The 17,658-nt window shown below is 28.8% G+C and overlaps 6 protein-coding genes across 13 annotated transcripts; 2 read left to right on the top strand and 4 right to left on the bottom strand.

The window, feature by feature from the left end:
• Positions 1–96: 96 nt before the first annotated feature.
• Pgls (6-phosphogluconolactonase) lies at positions 97–1,628 on the bottom strand. Its single transcript, XM_033341653.2, has 4 exons — positions 1,488–1,628; positions 899–1,099; positions 527–810; positions 97–436 (listed from the first exon to the last, which is right to left on the bottom strand). Exons 1-4 carry the CDS (start codon positions 1,606–1,608, stop codon positions 326–328), a joined length of 717 nt encoding a protein of 238 aa, XP_033197544.1. The 5' UTR covers positions 1,609–1,628; the 3' UTR covers positions 97–325.
• On the top strand, positions 1,574–4,134 carry Bem46 (abhydrolase domain containing 13-like protein Bem46). 3 transcript variants are annotated; one of them, XM_076627878.1, is made up of 6 exons: positions 1,574–1,709; positions 2,166–2,477; positions 2,558–2,789; positions 2,865–3,058; positions 3,134–3,294; positions 3,367–4,134. In XM_076627878.1, exons 2-6 carry the CDS (start codon positions 2,312–2,314, stop codon positions 3,637–3,639), a joined length of 1,026 nt encoding a protein of 341 aa, XP_076483993.1. In that variant the 5' UTR covers positions 1,574–1,709; positions 2,166–2,311; the 3' UTR covers positions 3,640–4,134. The 3 variants fall into 3 exon arrangements, with proteins under 3 accessions (XP_076483993.1, XP_033197542.1, XP_076483996.1); XM_033341651.2 differs by lacking the exon at positions 1,574–1,709 and adding an exon at positions 1,771–1,898; XM_076627881.1 differs by lacking the exon at positions 1,574–1,709 and adding an exon at positions 1,788–1,857.
• A 380-nt stretch (positions 4,135–4,514) lies between these two features.
• On the bottom strand, positions 4,515–6,607 carry LOC117160717 (uncharacterized). Its single transcript, XM_033341654.2, has 4 exons — positions 6,467–6,607; positions 5,255–6,342; positions 4,990–5,177; positions 4,515–4,882 (listed from the first exon to the last, which is right to left on the bottom strand). The coding sequence occupies exons 1-4, from the start codon at positions 6,561–6,563 to the stop codon at positions 4,606–4,608; spliced, it is 1,650 nt and encodes a 549-aa protein (XP_033197545.1). The 5' UTR covers positions 6,564–6,607; the 3' UTR covers positions 4,515–4,605.
• Positions 6,608–6,921: 314 nt separating this feature from the next.
• LOC117160718 (DNA polymerase delta subunit 3) lies at positions 6,922–8,664 on the bottom strand. Its single transcript, XM_033341655.2, has 2 exons — positions 8,289–8,664; positions 6,922–8,160 (listed from the first exon to the last, which is right to left on the bottom strand). The coding sequence occupies exons 1-2, from the start codon at positions 8,355–8,357 to the stop codon at positions 6,922–6,924; spliced, it is 1,308 nt and encodes a 435-aa protein (XP_033197546.1). The 5' UTR covers positions 8,358–8,664.
• An 840-nt stretch (positions 8,665–9,504) lies between these two features.
• On the top strand, positions 9,505–13,840 carry LOC117160634 (armadillo repeat-containing protein 8). Of its 4 annotated transcripts, XR_013061850.1 has the most exons (9): positions 9,516–9,784; positions 9,904–9,977; positions 10,192–10,642; positions 10,718–11,212; positions 11,297–11,615; positions 11,876–12,399; positions 12,597–12,763; positions 12,934–13,326; positions 13,423–13,840. XR_013061850.1 is itself a non-coding variant. In XM_033341507.2 (8 exons), the coding sequence occupies exons 1-8, from the start codon at positions 9,758–9,760 to the stop codon at positions 12,968–12,970; spliced, it is 2,067 nt and encodes a 688-aa protein (XP_033197398.1). In that variant the 5' UTR covers positions 9,510–9,757; the 3' UTR covers positions 12,971–13,840. The 4 variants fall into 4 exon arrangements, 3 of the variants coding, with proteins under 3 accessions (XP_033197394.1, XP_033197398.1, XP_033197397.1); XM_033341507.2 differs by having other exon boundaries at positions 9,510–9,784; positions 11,324–11,615; positions 12,934–13,840; XM_033341506.2 differs by having other exon boundaries at positions 12,934–13,840.
• ICA69 (islet cell autoantigen 1-like protein) lies at positions 12,155–16,199 on the bottom strand. 3 transcript variants are annotated; one of them, XM_033341509.2, is made up of 6 exons: positions 16,044–16,199; positions 15,430–15,698; positions 14,984–15,326; positions 14,624–14,899; positions 13,948–14,557; positions 12,155–13,860 (listed from the first exon to the last, which is right to left on the bottom strand). In XM_033341509.2, the coding sequence occupies exons 2-6, from the start codon at positions 15,644–15,646 to the stop codon at positions 13,744–13,746; spliced, it is 1,563 nt and encodes a 520-aa protein (XP_033197400.1). In that variant the 5' UTR covers positions 15,647–15,698; positions 16,044–16,199; the 3' UTR covers positions 12,155–13,743. The 3 variants fall into 3 exon arrangements, with proteins under 3 accessions (XP_033197400.1, XP_076483924.1, XP_033197399.1); XM_076627809.1 differs by having other exon boundaries at positions 16,028–16,173; XM_033341508.2 differs by having other exon boundaries at positions 15,919–16,054.
• Positions 16,200–17,658: the final 1,459 nt, after the last annotated feature.

Here is a 17,658-nt window from a genome sequence, read left to right as displayed (position 1 = left end):
TGTGGTATAAAAATGCTTTACCTTATTATACTTTATACCCATTATAATTAAATGTTTACAAATTGAGATGAAAAAATAAAATATTGGAAACTAATATTAAAATATGTAACAGAACCTAATATATTTCAAATGATATTAACATCACAATAAACAAATATCAATCTTTGAGCAATAAATTACAAAAAATGTCATTTAGTTACTTTTCTATTATTAGGTATCTTAAGTAAGATGCACATACGTATATAAAAGTAAGCTCAAAAAATTTGCTGAGCATTAGGACAAGATATTAACATGGAATGTCATAGTCAATTTAATGGAATGTGGTTTAGGCTGTTTCTAGAAATTTTGCAGCATCTTCATCTAGGACCCAATACAATTCTCCATTGTGGGGTTGAACACGAGCAGCTGGCAAATTTTCTCTATCTTGCAAAACTCGCTGTTAGATATTAAATATTAAGAATAAAAATACTTTACATGAATTATAACTTAAAAATTAGTTTCCTTTAACCTTCAATGAAATAATCACCTTAACAATTCCAGCTTTACCATATCCGGTAATAGCAAATATGCATCTTTTTGCATTATTTATCACAGGAAGAGTGAGAGTAATACGAGATAGAGGTGGCTTAGGAGAATCATTAATAGGACAAACCCACAAGCTTGCTTCGTTTAGAAGTTTGTGACCAGGAAAAAGAGAGCATATATGTCCATCTAGACCCAATCCCAAAAGAAGCACATCAAAACATGGAACACGGTCAGGAGGGAAAAATACAGACATCTTCTTAATGTAATCTTTTGCAACATCTTCGGCTATAAGTATAATAATGTAATTATATAACTGCTATTTTATGGGAAAAAAAAGAAGAAAGAGATTATAGATTGAAAGATATTATTTTACCAGACAGATCAGGATTAATTTTTATAAATTGTTCTTCAGTTATTGGTATTTTTCCAATCAACTTTGATTTATATACTCCATAAGTAGAATCATTGCTATCGAAAGGAACAACTCTTTCATCACAGAAGAAGAAATACCATTTACTCCAATCAGTTGTAACATTAGGTAAACTGTCAACCAATAATTGTACCAAAGACCCCCCTGACAAATAATTTCAAAATTTTATTATTAGTTTAATATTTTAATGTAAAAAAATAACTTTTGTTCTTGTAAGAGGTATAAATGGCATATGTAAGAGGTATAAATTAAATATTGGAAATAAAAAAATGAAAAAAGATATTATTGTAAGAACAATAACCTGCTCGCTTAAATTGGAATCAAATGAAAAAAGAAATAAATATAAAATCTCGTTAATTGCATAATTTTTTACAGCATGTATAACCTATAAATGTACGTATTTTAAATGCAAATATTACTTTCAGATTTTCTTTAAAATATATCTTATAAGGATGGAACACTCAATGGACATGATTAATCATCTGTTTTTATCATTTTTGTATTTATAGTGTTTATGTGAGAAGTATATCACCTGATAGTCCGACTTTAAACGTATCACCAATAGTAAGTGCTTCTTCAGCACTCGTTTGAAGAAGGTTAGACAAACATGACACTACGGTTCCATCCCGAGGCTCGACTAGTATTTTCTCCATTATTTATAAGTAATTTTAAAATAACACTGAAATTTCTAATCGTAAATAAACGAAGAACTCTACGTGAACAGTGAGACTCGTCTTGAGTATAAAGACGTAAGGTAGTATTAGATATACATATAGAATCGGTTAACAGTAATCAGAAATCAGAATACAGCATTGGACATTCACGATGACACGTGATAAACTCGCAATACTATCTTCTAAATGTAACACTATGATCGCGCCGCCAATTTGTTTTGTGTTTGTGTATGAACGTATCTTTGTCCAACATGAAATTACGCTATGAAGTACATCGCTTATTATAAAAAATTTATTATTTATATTTCAGTATTTATACTATTTTATCGATTTATATTTGAGCATGTAACAACAATATTTATTTTAATCCATGTTTCATAATTCTTCAAAAATTGAAACTATTTCATTTTATACTATGTAATCTCTGATCTAATAAATTTCTTTGAAAAGCGAAATGCATTTATTTATCAATACAAATCCAAAGTTTTTATGAAATGGATCATATTTATAAAATAAAATTTTGATACGAATTTTAGGTTATAAAGTCTTCAATGATAACTGGAATATTTGACTCAGTGAAGCAGTATGATCAAATCAAGATGTGCAATGTTGTACACTTACTGAATATAAGAGTGATTTAGATGATTATTAGTCATTTTTTTGAAAATACTACGTAACAATCATGTCATTTTGTATGAGACTTGCTCGAAGCAAACCCATCCGTTTATTAGGGAGTATAGCTATCAAATGTTGGGCTTTCTCTGGAACTTATATACTTGCCTGTTTCCTTCTATATTGGTTGTACGGTGGGATTTCTGCTTTCTTCCTACTTTGTTTTGCTACTACAGGTATATCTATTAATGTCTTCTATCAAATTTTTATGTTTCTAACAATGGTAGGTGTGTATCTTAATCAATATATATTGTAGGTATATTGTATCATAGAGAAGATCAACTTGTTTATCGTCCAGAGTCACCAGCTAATTCTCGGATATATGTTCCTGCACCTTCGATATTTAATTTACCTTATCAAAGCATTTATACTAGATCAGGGGATGGTACCATGTTACACATGTTTTTTATTTCTCAACCAGAGGATAGAATAAAAAAGGTGCCTACTTTGTTATTTCTTCATGGAAATGCTGGTAATGTAGGACATAGGTCAGTGACTTTTGCCACTTTATCATATAATTTTATTTTGTAATATGAGATAATAATTCTAGAACTATATTTCAGACTAAAAAATGCAGTTGGATTATACCATACTATCCAATGTAACATTTTAATGTTGGAGTATAGAGGCTATGGTTTATCACAAGGATCACCATCTGAAGAAGGTTTATACATGGATGCTCGTGCAGGAATTGATTATTTATCTAGTAGAACTGATATAAATACTAATGAAATAATCGTATTTGGTAGATCATTAGGTACTTATATTTTTTAAATGAGTCATTTTTATGAGTTTTATAGTGTATGTTTAATATGCTCTAATATTTCTATAGGTGGTGCTGTAGCTGTCAATTTAGCTACAAAGCCAGAAAATTCACAAAGAATTTGGTGTCTTATTCTTGAGAACACTTTTACTAGCATTCCTGATATAGCTGCGCTACTTTTTGGATTGAGATGTTTACAATATTTACCCCTTTTTTTATATAAAAATAAGGTAAGATAATTTCTCTTATAAGTTAGTTTCTTTCAGTTGAATCATTTCTAGTTGAGTCATTTTGTATTGTAGTATCTGTCCATCCTCAAAGTGCGGTCAGTAACGGTACCTACATTATTTATTTCTGGTTTAGCGGATACGTTAGTGCCTCCACGTATGATGCAAGAACTTTACAAGAACTGTAAAAGTCCGTGTAAAAAAATACTTTCGATTTCAGGAGGTACACACAATGAAACGTGGTGTCAACCTCGATATTACAAAAATATATGTAATTTTTTAAATGAATTGAGGGAAAATCCTCCAGTCCAAGTGACGTCTAGTCACTGGCAAATAGACGATATATAAAGACAAATTGCAAAGCTCACTTTACGTCCAAAGCGATGATTACATTTTAAAAATTGTCCATCTTAACAAATAAAAAAAAAGATAGATTAATGTATCAGGATAAGTTATTAATCTTTATTGTGATCAAACAATTTAATTACAAACACAATTTAGCTCATAATTAATGCGGATCAATCTTCTATGAGAATATTTTATTAAAACATATATTAAGATTGCAATATTGGAAGTGATGCAATGTTTGAGATCATCGAAATATCATGATTTAAATTTAGTTAAGTGTCTGTCATGCACTTGAAATTTGTGAATAACTAAATAAGACCTTAAATCCTTCCAATACGTAGGGTATTTTTAGGAAATGTTTAGATAGTCTTAGTTAACTATTTTCATCGAAAATGGGCTGTTTTTGTATAAAAAAAAATATATACAATTATACGAATACTAATGTATTTATATGTGTGAATTAGAAATATATATTTATTTTAATGTTTTGATAAATATATTATTATATATATATATTCTTATACATGTATTTATACACACATTATATGTTCAAGATAACATTTTATTTATTAATTTTTTTTCAATAACATTTAAATTTAATTGAAAACCATTTAATTGAAAATCATTTTACCAACAAATTTAATTTTTGTGTGAATATTAACATTTGATTGTGTGTTCACTAATAACTTTGTCAGTCTTATACAATGTTTAGTATTCAGATAAATGATAATTCTTGAAGTATAAATTAATTCAGAAAATAAATTTATTTCCATTCATTATTTAACTTTAATCAATTTAAGAGATAATATAATTTATATGTTATTACATAAGTCACTTTGAAAATAAAAGTACATCTTGAGTATAATATCAATATATTGAAAATTTAAGAAAATTTTATTAATTAAAAAAGAAATGTGTTAAAAATATACAAGACAAATAAATTTATACACTAAATAATGATAAACTTTAAAATTTCCTATTGACTCTCCTTCTTCTTATGGCTATTCTTTGTGTCCATAGAATGCCTCCTACTATTAAAAGTGTTAATACAGTTGTAGCTATTCCTACAACAACTAGCAAACCAGTACTAGAATCAAAATGTACTACTTCATTAGACATTACATTGGCAACATTCATTGCAAGATTTTCTTTAAAAACTGATGTATCAACACAAAAAATTTTGTCTTTCCATCCGTACCAATGTACCATTCTTATGTTTGATATTTCTGGAGGCGAAGCACACCTTGTGTAATGTAAAGAAACACAATAAAATAATTAGTATACTATTTTTCGTCATTTTAATTCAAAGCATTAAAATGATTTCTAATAATAATTTTATGGGTTATATACCTTAAATCATCTAAAAGATGGGGCTGGATGGAATAAAGTTGTGGAACCAAATCACTTAACATCCATTGTAGTGTACAATTACATTTAAATGGATTTCTTTGTAGATTAACACTATATATCATAGAATTATTGTTACGTACAACCAGCTCTTTTGCGACATAGGAAAGTTGATTATTACTCAAATCTAACTAATAACAAAAAATTATTTACTTAGGTAACTTAAACTTATTTGGACAATATTCTAAAATAGTAGCTTGAAACTTACTGAACAGAGAGTCATGTGTCTCAAAGCATCTTTATGAATAAAAGACAACATTTTGTTATTGGATATAGTAAGATGAATGCAACCATTCGATGGTGGTCTCAAATTTGCTAATGTACCTTTATCAATAGCTTTCAACATACTCATTTTACTTGCAATAAATGAATTTAACTTTAAATCAGAGCTAATTGTCAAATTTTCAATAGGGTTTTGGCTAACATCAAATTGGAACAGTAATGGGAAATTTTTAATAGATATTACTTCAGGAATATAAGTTAATTTATTGTTAGATATGTCTAACACTTTCAAATTTTCAGATATAACATTTGGAAAACTTGATAACATATTTCCACTAATATTCAGATGTTGTAAATTATCTGTTATTATGTTTGCATGTAATTCAGAAATATTGTTGTGCTGTAGATTTAATACTTCGGTATAATTCAAATTGTATAGTATTTCCGAAATTTGATTATATCCAGAATGTAATTCAATCAATGTCTTTGGTAATGCTTGCATATTTAGTGTAACAATAAAATTGTTATTTATATGAATTGCTTTCAAAGAATTTAAAACTGTTAGACTACAATCTTCTAAAGAATGGATTCTATTAAATGACAGATCTAAATATTGTAAATTTATTAATGATTCTAGAAATGTTTTAGATAAACTGGATATATTGTTATGAGAAAGATCGAGTGTATTAATCTTTGTTGTAGTTTTGTTCATTAAATATTCTATTGAATTTATATGATTATAACTAAGGTCTAATGATAACAATGCAGGAAGTACTTCCAACAACGAATCATCAAAAATTCTTAATGCATTTTTAGAAAGGTTTAGATCTTCGAGATTGTTCAAGTCTATAAACATTGTTGTATATATTTCTTTTATAATATTTTCAGATAAATCTAAACTTCTTAAAGATTGTAACTTCTTCAATAGATTTGTAGGTAAATTAACTATATTGTTTTTAGATAAAACAAGTTTGTTCAATACTTGATAATTGTCTAATGTTAACAAATCAAAATTAAACATGTCATTATTTCCTAAATATTTTCCATGACAGTTAATTTCCTGTTCTTTATTCACTGTAATAAATAAAGTACATATTATTAGCTAAATTTATTAATAATTAATATATGTAATCAATAAATAATTTTAAAGAATTTGTTTTTAAATTATATCTCACCAAATTGAAATAATTTTGCTTACTTAGGATTGTACACGAACATGTTGAACATATATCACATATAGAACTTTGTATTATCAATGAGAAACACAACCCAATTAAATTTAAATAAATAATCATTGCGTTAAATTGTTATTTAGAGACCTTATATTTCAACAACCAATATAGCATTACTCATACTTAGGGTGTAACATGCACTTGGCATCTCTTTGATAACATATCTGATAACAGTGCTTAATAAGAGAACGTATATCTATTTCATCTGACTTAGAAGATAATTATAATTTCAAGATAAAATTCAAACTCCTTTCGTTTAATAAATTTTATATTAATTATTTATAAAATATAAAATTTTATTTGTATTCTGTATATCATAACAGAATCATAAAATATTATTTTACTCTAGTTAATATCCTAATAACCTAAAGTAAGTATTCTAAGTATAATAATTATAAAACATGCAATATAATAAAGTATGCTATGACTTTTTAAAGAAATTCATCAATGTAGTTTGTTTAGTGTTTTTCTTTCTTTTGATTTCTGAAAGTGATTCAGGTGCCACTATCTTCTTTTGGTTTTTTGCTTCTACAATTTCTGGTTCTTCTTCAGAACAACTTTCATAAACATGTACCTTTTTTGTGACAAGAAAACCATCTTCTTCAAATGTTTTATCTACTGTTTTTAAAACCTTACGTTTTCCATTTTCAAGTTTGACTTGTGGTGGAGAAACAGAACATTTCTTTACAAAAGCAGGAGGATTTTCAGGCGAAGATGGTAAATCTAGTTCTGATCCTTGTTCATTATCAGAAGATTCTGAACCACTAGAATCACTCTGAATTGTAATACGTTTTCTCTTTTTAACAGTATTCTTGGTGTCTTTGCTACGATTACGTTTTTTCCCTCTTACATTCTGCTTTTGTTTAGAATTACTTTTTGAAATAACTTTCTCTTCTACAATTTTTTCTGATAAGGAATTTGTGCTTTTGTCTTTATCTGAAGAATTTGAACTTTTATTTTTATCTGAAAAATCTGTAGTTTTTGTATGATTCTTATTTGGTTGAAAAAATCCACTTGATTCTCCCTTTTTTACATTTTTCTTTTTTCCAGCACCAATATTTTTAGATATTTCTTTTGTATGACTAGAAGCATCCACTCCCATTGTTTCTGTATTAGACGATACAGGTGGACTTTTTTGTTTATTATTGACTTTCCCAAACAAACTATCAAAACCTTTTCTGTCAGCATTTTTCTTTTTAGCAATTTGCTTCTCTTCTGGGCTCAATATCTTTTTTTCTTTGACTGGTTCAGATATTGATTGTGTTTTTTCTTGAGGAACAGATTCAACTTCTCTTGACATGATACCCCAACGGAACATATGCATCTCTTCATCATTACGATCATTGTTCTGAATACATTTAATGGCACTGAATTTAATATCTCCATTTTCAGTTAACCCAAGCAGTTGTATCTCAGGAAGAACTTTTTGAAGGCTATAAATATGCTCGGAAATAATTTTACTATATTTTTCTTTTGCTGTTAATAGATCTTTTTCTCTGACAATTTCAACTCGCATACCACCATCATGCAAAATTCCGATTAGCAAAAAAGTGCAATTAAAATCTTTCTCCTTTTTGTATCTTTGCCAAAATTCCCATAGAATTTGTTTTGCTACATTGACGTGAACTTCCAGTTCTTTGCTTAACCATTTATAGGTTACCTATAGTCATTTTATGCACTTAAGACAATTTAGAAGTCATTTTTATAAAATAATATTGTAAGCGATTAGTGTAACGTAAATTTGAAAGTTGTATTATGAGAAATCGAGAAATTTAAAAGAATACTCACCAGTTTATCATTATCAAATATATATTCTGTTACAGTTTCTAAATATTCGGACAGAGATTCCGCAAACATATTTAATAAAAGCTTTTAATTGACAAAAAATACTTTTATAACAATTAGACAATTTAATGTTACGTATATTTCTTAATAAATGCGCGAAATCGCTTACGTACTTCAAAATGACAAATTATACAAAAGTTTCTATATTTTTATAATAAATTCTAAATTTCTAATCCAATATTTGTAAATAATTATATTTAATGTATTAATAATTTTTATTCATATAGAAAAATTTGAAAGATTAAATTTTGTTAAATATTATAACGCGATAAATAAATTGCTGATTTTTATGCATTGTTACGCTATCGCTTGAATTTGCTCTTAGTATAATTGCGTGAAGTTGGTTTCAATGACTGTATCTGGAAACATTCGGCATAAACTATGAACGAAATTTAAACTGACCGACTATATACGTAGATTGAAAATTGTCTAATTATTCACCGAAAGCAGCTAGATAAGGAGAGGAAATGGCTCAGAAGACAAACAGTTTTCTATGAACTGGCTTCAAATTATTTATTATGATGCCAAATTAATAGTTCAAATTTTTTAATGTAATCTCTTGGTATTTTATCCCGGCAACTTTCGTGTAGACTTTCCTAGATCTTGAGCTGTAACCTTAGATTATCTATTATGTGCCGCATAAATTAAGAGTCCGAATTTCTCGATATGATTTCTCTATATCTTATCTTTGACGACTATGTAAACTTTTTTAGGAAGTTTGCTGTTTCTCTTTTATATTATTCCCTTCTCTATCGCCGCACATGTAGGTATGGTCTTCTGTGAGAGGCAATGCTCCTACCTCCACTTACTCAGGAAGACAAAACCTAGGGGAGGGGACCCTGGATCTAGGCAGGAATTAAAGATCAAAAGTGAAAGAAGTGAGTTTTTAATCAATTCAAATTTTGACTCTCGAGTGCTAACTTCTTGCTATTGTAATTAAAAAGTACAAGTTGAAATAAACGATCGTTTATAAAAAGAACAAATTTTTTTTTAATCTTCGCGCACTTCCACGAGCAAAGTGGTTCAGCGCTCTATGTGAGGTTGATACCAACCTACGTACCTCCGTCCTAAAACCCCAAAATGAAAACGTAACAACATCTATGAGAAATTTAAAAATGCAGATAATATGAAAAATTATGTATATCTAAGTTTCATTTTTTAAATTATATTTATAAAAATATGAATTTGCATAAGTATCTATAGTCTAGTGATAATTATATGATAATACCAATACTGTTCTATTGGGAATTATTTCAGAACGCGAGTTTTACCAAATGAAACAGTGAGTGTTCACATAACAAACAAAGTCGATTGTTAAATTAACTATTCCTCGTGGTAGTTGACTATATACTGCAGAATTATTTTGAGTGAACATTTGTAATATCTTTATGTAAAACCGAGAGAAAAGAATTATGGTCTCGGTGATGCAACCATTCATGGTGAGTGAATTCGTAAAGGTGAAACAAGTTACCGGTTTTCTTCTGCTTTGAAAGATATCATTTTTCGTACAATCGTTCGAAAAGTTTGAAAATTAAATGACTTCTCAATTGTGTCACAGGATGTTGAGAGTTCGAGAAGTTACATCGATGAATTATACTCGTTGGATCCTCAAAAATGCTTAGAAGCTATTATGTGAGTACAAATCGTACTTAACCTCTAAACTTGTTTATTAAAGGTCATTATTTATTAAAATTATTATAACATATGGTGTAAAGAAGTGTTAAAAAGGTAATATTATTAAAACAATCTTATAGTTTTTCTTACTTTCCACCATTACTTTGTCAATGTTTATTTAATTGAACATTTATGTTAACTATAATTGATCTCTTTTTTTTTTCGTTTCTAGATGCCTAAAAAATTCTGTAATTGGAAGTAATAGACAAAAAGGATCTGTAATAGCACAAGGTGTAGTACCTCGTTTATTGCAACTTCTTGGAGATACATCAGATAGAATTGGAGATAATATAAGGCTAGAGGCTGCAGTAACTTTGGGTTCTTTAGCTAAAGGAACTGATCAACATGTGCTAGCACTTATAGATCTCGGTGTAGTGCCGTTGCTTTTTCAGGTTATATTATCTACACCTATCACAGAAACGCCATTAGAAGGAAAGCCAAAAATAACAGATTTATTAAACGAGGCATGTTTACGTTGTTTGAGAACAGTATTTCAACATCCATCAGCACCGGTTCATTCAATATATCAGGATCCTGCACTAGTGCCAAGATTGGTATCGTTAGCAAATCAATCAGTCACTTGTCAAATTTGTGTAGCAACAATTTTAACAACAGCATGCAAGGTATAGAAATGATAAAATGAAATCTAACTTTGCTATGTAATCCTTAAAATTATATTTTTAATAATTTCTTGTTAGACAACAGAAGAGCAAAGTGCTTTAGCCAAAGGTGGTGCGGTAGAAACATTAGCAATGCAGTTGGATTCTCCATTACCTGATGTTCAATCATCAGCTCTAGCATGCTTGGCAAATATGTGTTATAAGAATTATGGGGTATGTGTCACAGTTGCATCGGCAACTACCAGTAACACACCACAGGGTAGGCTTGTACCTGTAGCATTAGGACAATTAATGGGCCGTGAGAAAAGCTCCTTAATTCAACTTGAAGCTGCAAGGTGTGTTACATATATGCATAGAACTGGAGTTCTAGTACACAAAGATCCTAGAATTATATATCGTGCTTTACCTTGTTTGGTACGACTTTGTCATCGAGATCATCCGCCTCGTGAAAGAGTAGCGGCGGCTGAAACTTTGGCTTTCCTTACCGAAGTTAATACCGAATTGCAACGTCTAGCTTCCATTAGTAATCATTTAATTCCTACTCTTGCAGAATTATTACGATGTCATCCACATGTAAGTATATTATACATTATAGATTTACATATCTATTTTGTATGTTTACTATTGTTAATATTTCATGTTAATGAATTGTACAAGTGCAAGATTGTACTTGCAATGGCGCAGCTACAGGATGCAACATTAACACAAGATATGCGACAAGCTGCATTCAGGGCATTCGCATCCCTTGGTGCTAATGATGAAGATATTAGGAAACGTATCATCGAGACAGAAAGCCTTATGGAACAAGTAGTGGCAGGACTTCAGGATCCAGGAGGTTCTCACGTACGTTTAGCAGCAGTTAGATGTCTTCATTCTCTTTCTAGAAGTGTTCAGCAACTCCGAACAACGTTTCAAGATCATGCTGTTTGGAGGCCCCTTATGCAATTGTTACATGGTGCAGATAAGGGATTGGAGGGTAAGATATAATATTTTTAGACTTGATGGATTATTATTAAAATAATATGATTTATACAAAATTACGACACATTTCCTTTAAAATGTTTTAATTACACATAACTCTTTCAATGAAATCATACAAGATTACTGAAGAACATTGAAGATCTTTTTGCATATTTTTTGTAATACCAGTTATATAAATCTAAAACGAAAATTTTTCAAAATTAGATCATGCTATTAGTATCTATTATTATTAATTAGTACAATTGTATTATGTAGGTAGAGGCGAAAGTGAAGTTGACTTATTAACTGTTGCCTCGAGTACTTTATGTAACTTATTGTTGGAATTTAGTCCAAGCAAAGAACCAATTCTTGAATCTGGAGGAATAGAGTTATTGTGCTCGCTTACAAAACGATGTACACCGGCATTGCGATTGAATGGAATTTGGGCATTGATGAACGTGGCTTTCCAAGCCGAACAGCAAGTAAAATTACAAATTTTACAATGTCTGGGAACAGATCAAATCTTTTGTCTTCTGGCAGATCAAGATATACCAGTTTTGATGAAAACATTAGGTTTATTACGAAACTTGCTCTCTACAAAAGCACACATAGATCGTATAATGGGAGAACACGCTGCTCACGTTATGCAAGCTGTTATATTAGTTTTAGAAGACCCAAGGCATCCAGCAGACGTAAAGGAGCAGGCTCTCTGTATTTTAGCGAATGTAGCTGATGGAAATCGAGCAAAAGATCATATTATGGCTAACGAAGATGTGCTTAAAAAACTTATGGATTATATGGTCTGTAAAAAATATTTTGTCTTTTTGTTTTTCTTTCTTTAATATTTCATTCTTTATTTATCGCCTTCTTTTAATTTATTTGAATAATACAACAAATATCTTCCCGTGTTATTTTATGATTCTTATATAATTTATGCTTCAGTAATATGTTATTGAAGTTCTAGCAGAAATTTCTAACATTTATGTTATAAATCTAGATGCATAGCAATGTAAAACTGCAAATTGCTGCAGTTTTTTGTGTGTGCAACCTAGTCTGGAGGGAAGAACCTGGTGCTGCACAACGGCAAGCACGTTTAAAAGAACTGGGCTTTTATCGTATTTTACAACAATTACGTCATAGCAAGGATCTCCAATTGTTTGATAAGTATGTCAAACAATCTTTAAACCTTCCTTTCTATTTGTGTTTGAAAATCATCTTTAAATGTCCTTGTAAATTATAATAATTCAATAAGATATTAAATCTTAGTATAATTAATATAAAAATATTTTCTCTCAAATATTTCTGATTTTTAATATACATTTGTCTCATTTCAGGGTCAGAACGGCTATGGCACAATTTTATGATGCCTAAATTCCGGATGTGTTATTGATGAAAGTTAGATTTTGATTTAGAGTTCTTTTATATGCGAAATACAATTATATTTTGGTGTTAACACTGTGATTCTGTATTTCGTTGATGCATAAGCATTTTATATTTATATAGAAAAGATACAAAAACAATATCCCTGACGATGTAATCTGTTTATGTTGTATTTATTTTATTTAAAAAAAGAAAACAATATGCAATATTTCAGTATATTAAAAAAAGAAATGATGTAATAATTGTATCATACATTTTTAAAATATGAATTGTTTGATACAATGATAATGTTAAAAGTAATTGATTGCAAAGTTTTACATTGTGGAATGTCAACAAATTATATACAGGTATCCGTATGATATACTTCATATTAAACATATTTTGCTATAAACATGATTAGAAAAGTTGATAATTATTTATTATCATGAAAAAAATATTTTTAGTGTACTTAAAAGAAGTATATGACTAGTATCTCTTATAAACTATCATCGATTTTAAATCTTTGGTATGGAGCTTGAAAAGTTATTTACGAAAATTTAAGAATTTTTGATTCTTACGATCATCTTGCTATTTTCATTAAATCTAAAGAATCTGGAATGTTAAAATTCAACTAATAAGTATGAAATATCAGTGCAAATGTAAGAAATAGATAATACTCGTAGCATTATCCTATTTGGAGAAAATAAAAATATCTCTTCTGGCTGTTGCTATAAACTGCAACTAATCATATGTCATGATAATATAGTTTTAAATACTTTAAAAAATTAAGCAGATGCATTACTGTTATCAGAAAGATTTTCCATGGGATTGTTAGCCAAAGGGTCCAGTTCAGCAAATAAATCCAACCAGGAATTACCTTTTTTGCCAGTCTTATTTTTTTTCTAAGAAAAATATAGGAAAAATTTAATAATAGTGTTTCAGATATTTTTAATTTGATTTTAGTAAAAACAAATTTAGTTTTTACTTACCTTGTCACCCATGTTGATAGTCGGCATGCTCTTTTGCCCAATGCCAAGCGCTGCATCGCCCAAACTTTGTTTCAATATATTCGGTGGCAAAAATGTATCATGCGATATCGCATCCCATTCGTTATCAGCATTCTGTTTATCAGTGAGAATATCATTCAAAAGTACCATATTCTCGGATGTGAGGAACTGTAAAGATTGCTCTCTTGAATTTTGTTCTTCTAAGGAAGAGAAATCAGCCAGATTAAGATTTGTATCAGATTTGTTAAATATATCCATCGTTAAACTTTGTTCACCAAACTTTCTATCAAGTTCAGATTGATTTCCTTCTTGCATATTACTATGAGTGGCGTTATCTAGAATTAAATTTTCAAAAAGTTGATCGAGATTCTCCTTATGTTCTATATTAGACGTAGACTGTGAAGTAATTTCATTATTCGAGGAACTGGAATTCATGTCTAATTCTTCCAACCCTTTAATATCTTTTGTCTCATAATCAATATCCAATAATTTTTCATCTTGTTTATCAATTTCAACTGTATTTTGTTTGGCTGGTTGTACTTCTTCAGCTTCTTCAACACTGTCATGATAATCCATGTCAAAAATTGATAACCTATGATAAAAAAAATATATTTTATCTAAAAATTCTGTTATTAACACTTTAAAATTTATAACTTACTTCTCTTTTTCATCGAGATCATCGTCACCTCCAGTTTCTTGAGCTAATTTACTTGAGGGTTCAGCTAGTTCTCTTACTACCATAAAATCATATCGTTGATAGCCTTTAAAACTGCTTGCTATTGTAGAATATGCTTGTGCAGATTTTTCAGTAAAATTTAGAAGTGTACTCTGATATAAAACTAAAGCATGGCTAAACATATTACATCTTGCTGCTGCTAATAGATCTACCTTTTGAAGGCAATCTAAAGCCAGATTATCAAAGGCTATTTTACCTCTGTATGAATAAAGAAAATATAAATTCAAAGCTATCTAAATGTCTATAGAATTTAGATGTTAACAATACATTAACAATACATACTGTCTTACACATGTTTGAACTTTACGAAATCTTTCTAATTGTTTTGATGTATCAGGATCTAATTCCTGAGAAATATTTTTCATCCATGACAGAGCAGCTCTGTACTCTGTACGAGCTTTTTCCATTGCTTGGACCTTTTGCAGTGTGTCTTCAATAGCTCTTTGTCTAAATGTTTCTACTTCCTGATACAAACGTCCTAATGGTGCTCTTAATGCAAGTCTTTGTTGACCAGAATATGATAAAGATTTTCCAACTGCTGTCATCATCTTGCCAGCTCTAGTTTTATCTTGTTTACCAGCATCTTTAAGGAACCGTCCCATTGCATTTTCTTCTTGTGCAAGATCTATATAACATTTAATGTCATTGTACAGTCATTTTTATTATTTAAAAATTTTTTTTACCTTAGCTAATCCTATTTTATAGAGACTTAAATAGTAATAACTTACTGCACAATCGCTCCTGATATTTGTCAATAATTCTTTGTAAATAAGAACAAGATTCCTGAATGCTACGAAACAGTTCTAATTTAGCATCCAATTCTGCATCGGACGCTACTATACATTCATCTTCCTTTTTACCTAACTTTCGTGATAAAGTTTGTTTCGTAACCCAAAACTGATGTTGCATTTTTGTGATAGTAGAATCGTCGTGCATATTGGTCATCTGTACCCAACGATCAAAAGTATTTCCTGATATACCTGGTCCGTTTCTGTTACTAAAAATTATACCAGATAAATATTATTGTAGAAAACGTTACAATGGATAATAAATAAATATAAAATAAACAGCATAATATTATTTTAAATGCGTGGCTAGCTATCTTATCAGTTACGTGAATGATATTCTATATTACGTATATGATAAATGATACTTTGTTTAATGTAAAATTGGTTAAACGACAATAATTCTATAGAAATTAATATCAAAACACTTACTATGTGTTCATAATGGAAGACGATGGTTAAAAATACGAAATATGATTAACGCTTTTACAACTAAAAGGACACAAATGATTTCTAGGTATGATTTAAAATAACAAATTACTTTATAAATATCATACTTTTTTAACACGTATGATTAAAAAGTGCTCTTTTTTTTCAATTAATTAAAATAGGCGTTTGTACTTTAATACTGATAAAAAAGCAAACACTCTTTCCTGTCAATTTGACAGACTGAGTATACAGTTTACTATAGTTAATTGTCCACCTAAGAACTGCTTAAAGTGAGATTTTAATGGATGCGACATAACAAGGCGTATTACCAATGAAAACAAAATTTCTTAAAAACACATTAACAAAAAACAATTTCATTATTATTTTACGAACTTGTAATAAAAGAAAAGATTATTAGTTTCATTAAATAAAGAAACAGTTATTTGCTATAGAACTAATCTGAGACAGATTTTTCAAAAATAATTTATTCAAAATATATGCGATCACAAATATTATTAATAAAATATCAAATTTTAGAAATTTTATTAATTTCTTAGAAAAATCACTATATTATTTCTTTATTGCGCTTTTACAGCCAAGAAAGGATTTGATTTACAATATTTTTTACATAATTACGAGTATTTTATCGAATGAATACATTCCTCTCATTCAGACAAATTATGATATTAAATTATAATTACTTTAAATATAATTTAAAGAATTACAATAAATAATTTTATATTGATCATATATGTATATTGTACTAAAACAAAGCTGGAATTATTTTTTTAATATATTACCATTTTCATAACTGATTTATCTTATTATACTAACATATTTTTAGAAAATGCAATTTTTTAATTATTATATTTTTTATAAATTTGATATATTCTACAAAAACGCGTGAAGTAAATTAAATTTTCGAATTTTACAATCATAACTTGTATATCATTTCTTAATTCTATAATTTGAATAAATGTAATAGAAAAAAGTTTTGTATCGTTGTGGACGAATAATTTTTATATTTGGCCTATTTTTCTTTTTATTAGTTAGTAAGATGTAACTAATAAGATACGTAAATAACACGTAACTAATAAGTTAATTAATATGTTATACAAGTAATATAGTTATGCAAAATATAACAATTTACATATTATTTCTTAAATTCATAATTTAAATGAATAATTATAATAGAAAAAAGTTTGTATTTATTCGTGTGCAAATAATTTATGTATTTGTCCTATTTTTCTTTTTTTCTTTTATTAGGCAGAGAATGTTAAAAAGGGTCAAGTTGTTCCATCTGCTATTTCTAGGTCGTCGTGACGAGCATAGATTATGAGTAAAAACAGCAAAAAGGCAATGGCGGCTATTCTTCAGACAGTCACCGAATTTATTATGAAAAATTTCGGAAAAATGTGATCTCCGTGTCGGTTCATCGCGAACAAAATCGAGGTACGTTTTCACATTTTTATCGTCGAACTTACAATGTCGATGATCATCATACTTGGTACATTCTGATGAGATGTCACATGCAACCACATGTGGATTTGAAATTAATAGATACTTTTTTATAAAAACAACTAACCATGAAATCCAGGTATTTTTATATATATTTCAAACATTTGACGTTAAATACGATGAATATCATAAAAGACAAGTTAAACAATTTTTCTTCTATGTCCACCGCGTTTTTATACTGTAACTTTACGAATCGAAAAAATAATAATTTACACACAATCAGTT

The sequence above is a fragment of the Bombus vancouverensis genome, chromosome 1 (genome assembly GCF_051014615.1).
Source record: "Bombus vancouverensis nearcticus chromosome 1, iyBomVanc1_principal, whole genome shotgun sequence".
In the NCBI taxonomy this organism is placed as follows: Eukaryota; Metazoa; Arthropoda; class Insecta; order Hymenoptera; family Apidae; genus Bombus; species Bombus vancouverensis.
Note: the sequence above shows the minus strand (reverse complement) of the source record. Positions and strands in the feature narration are given on the sequence as shown.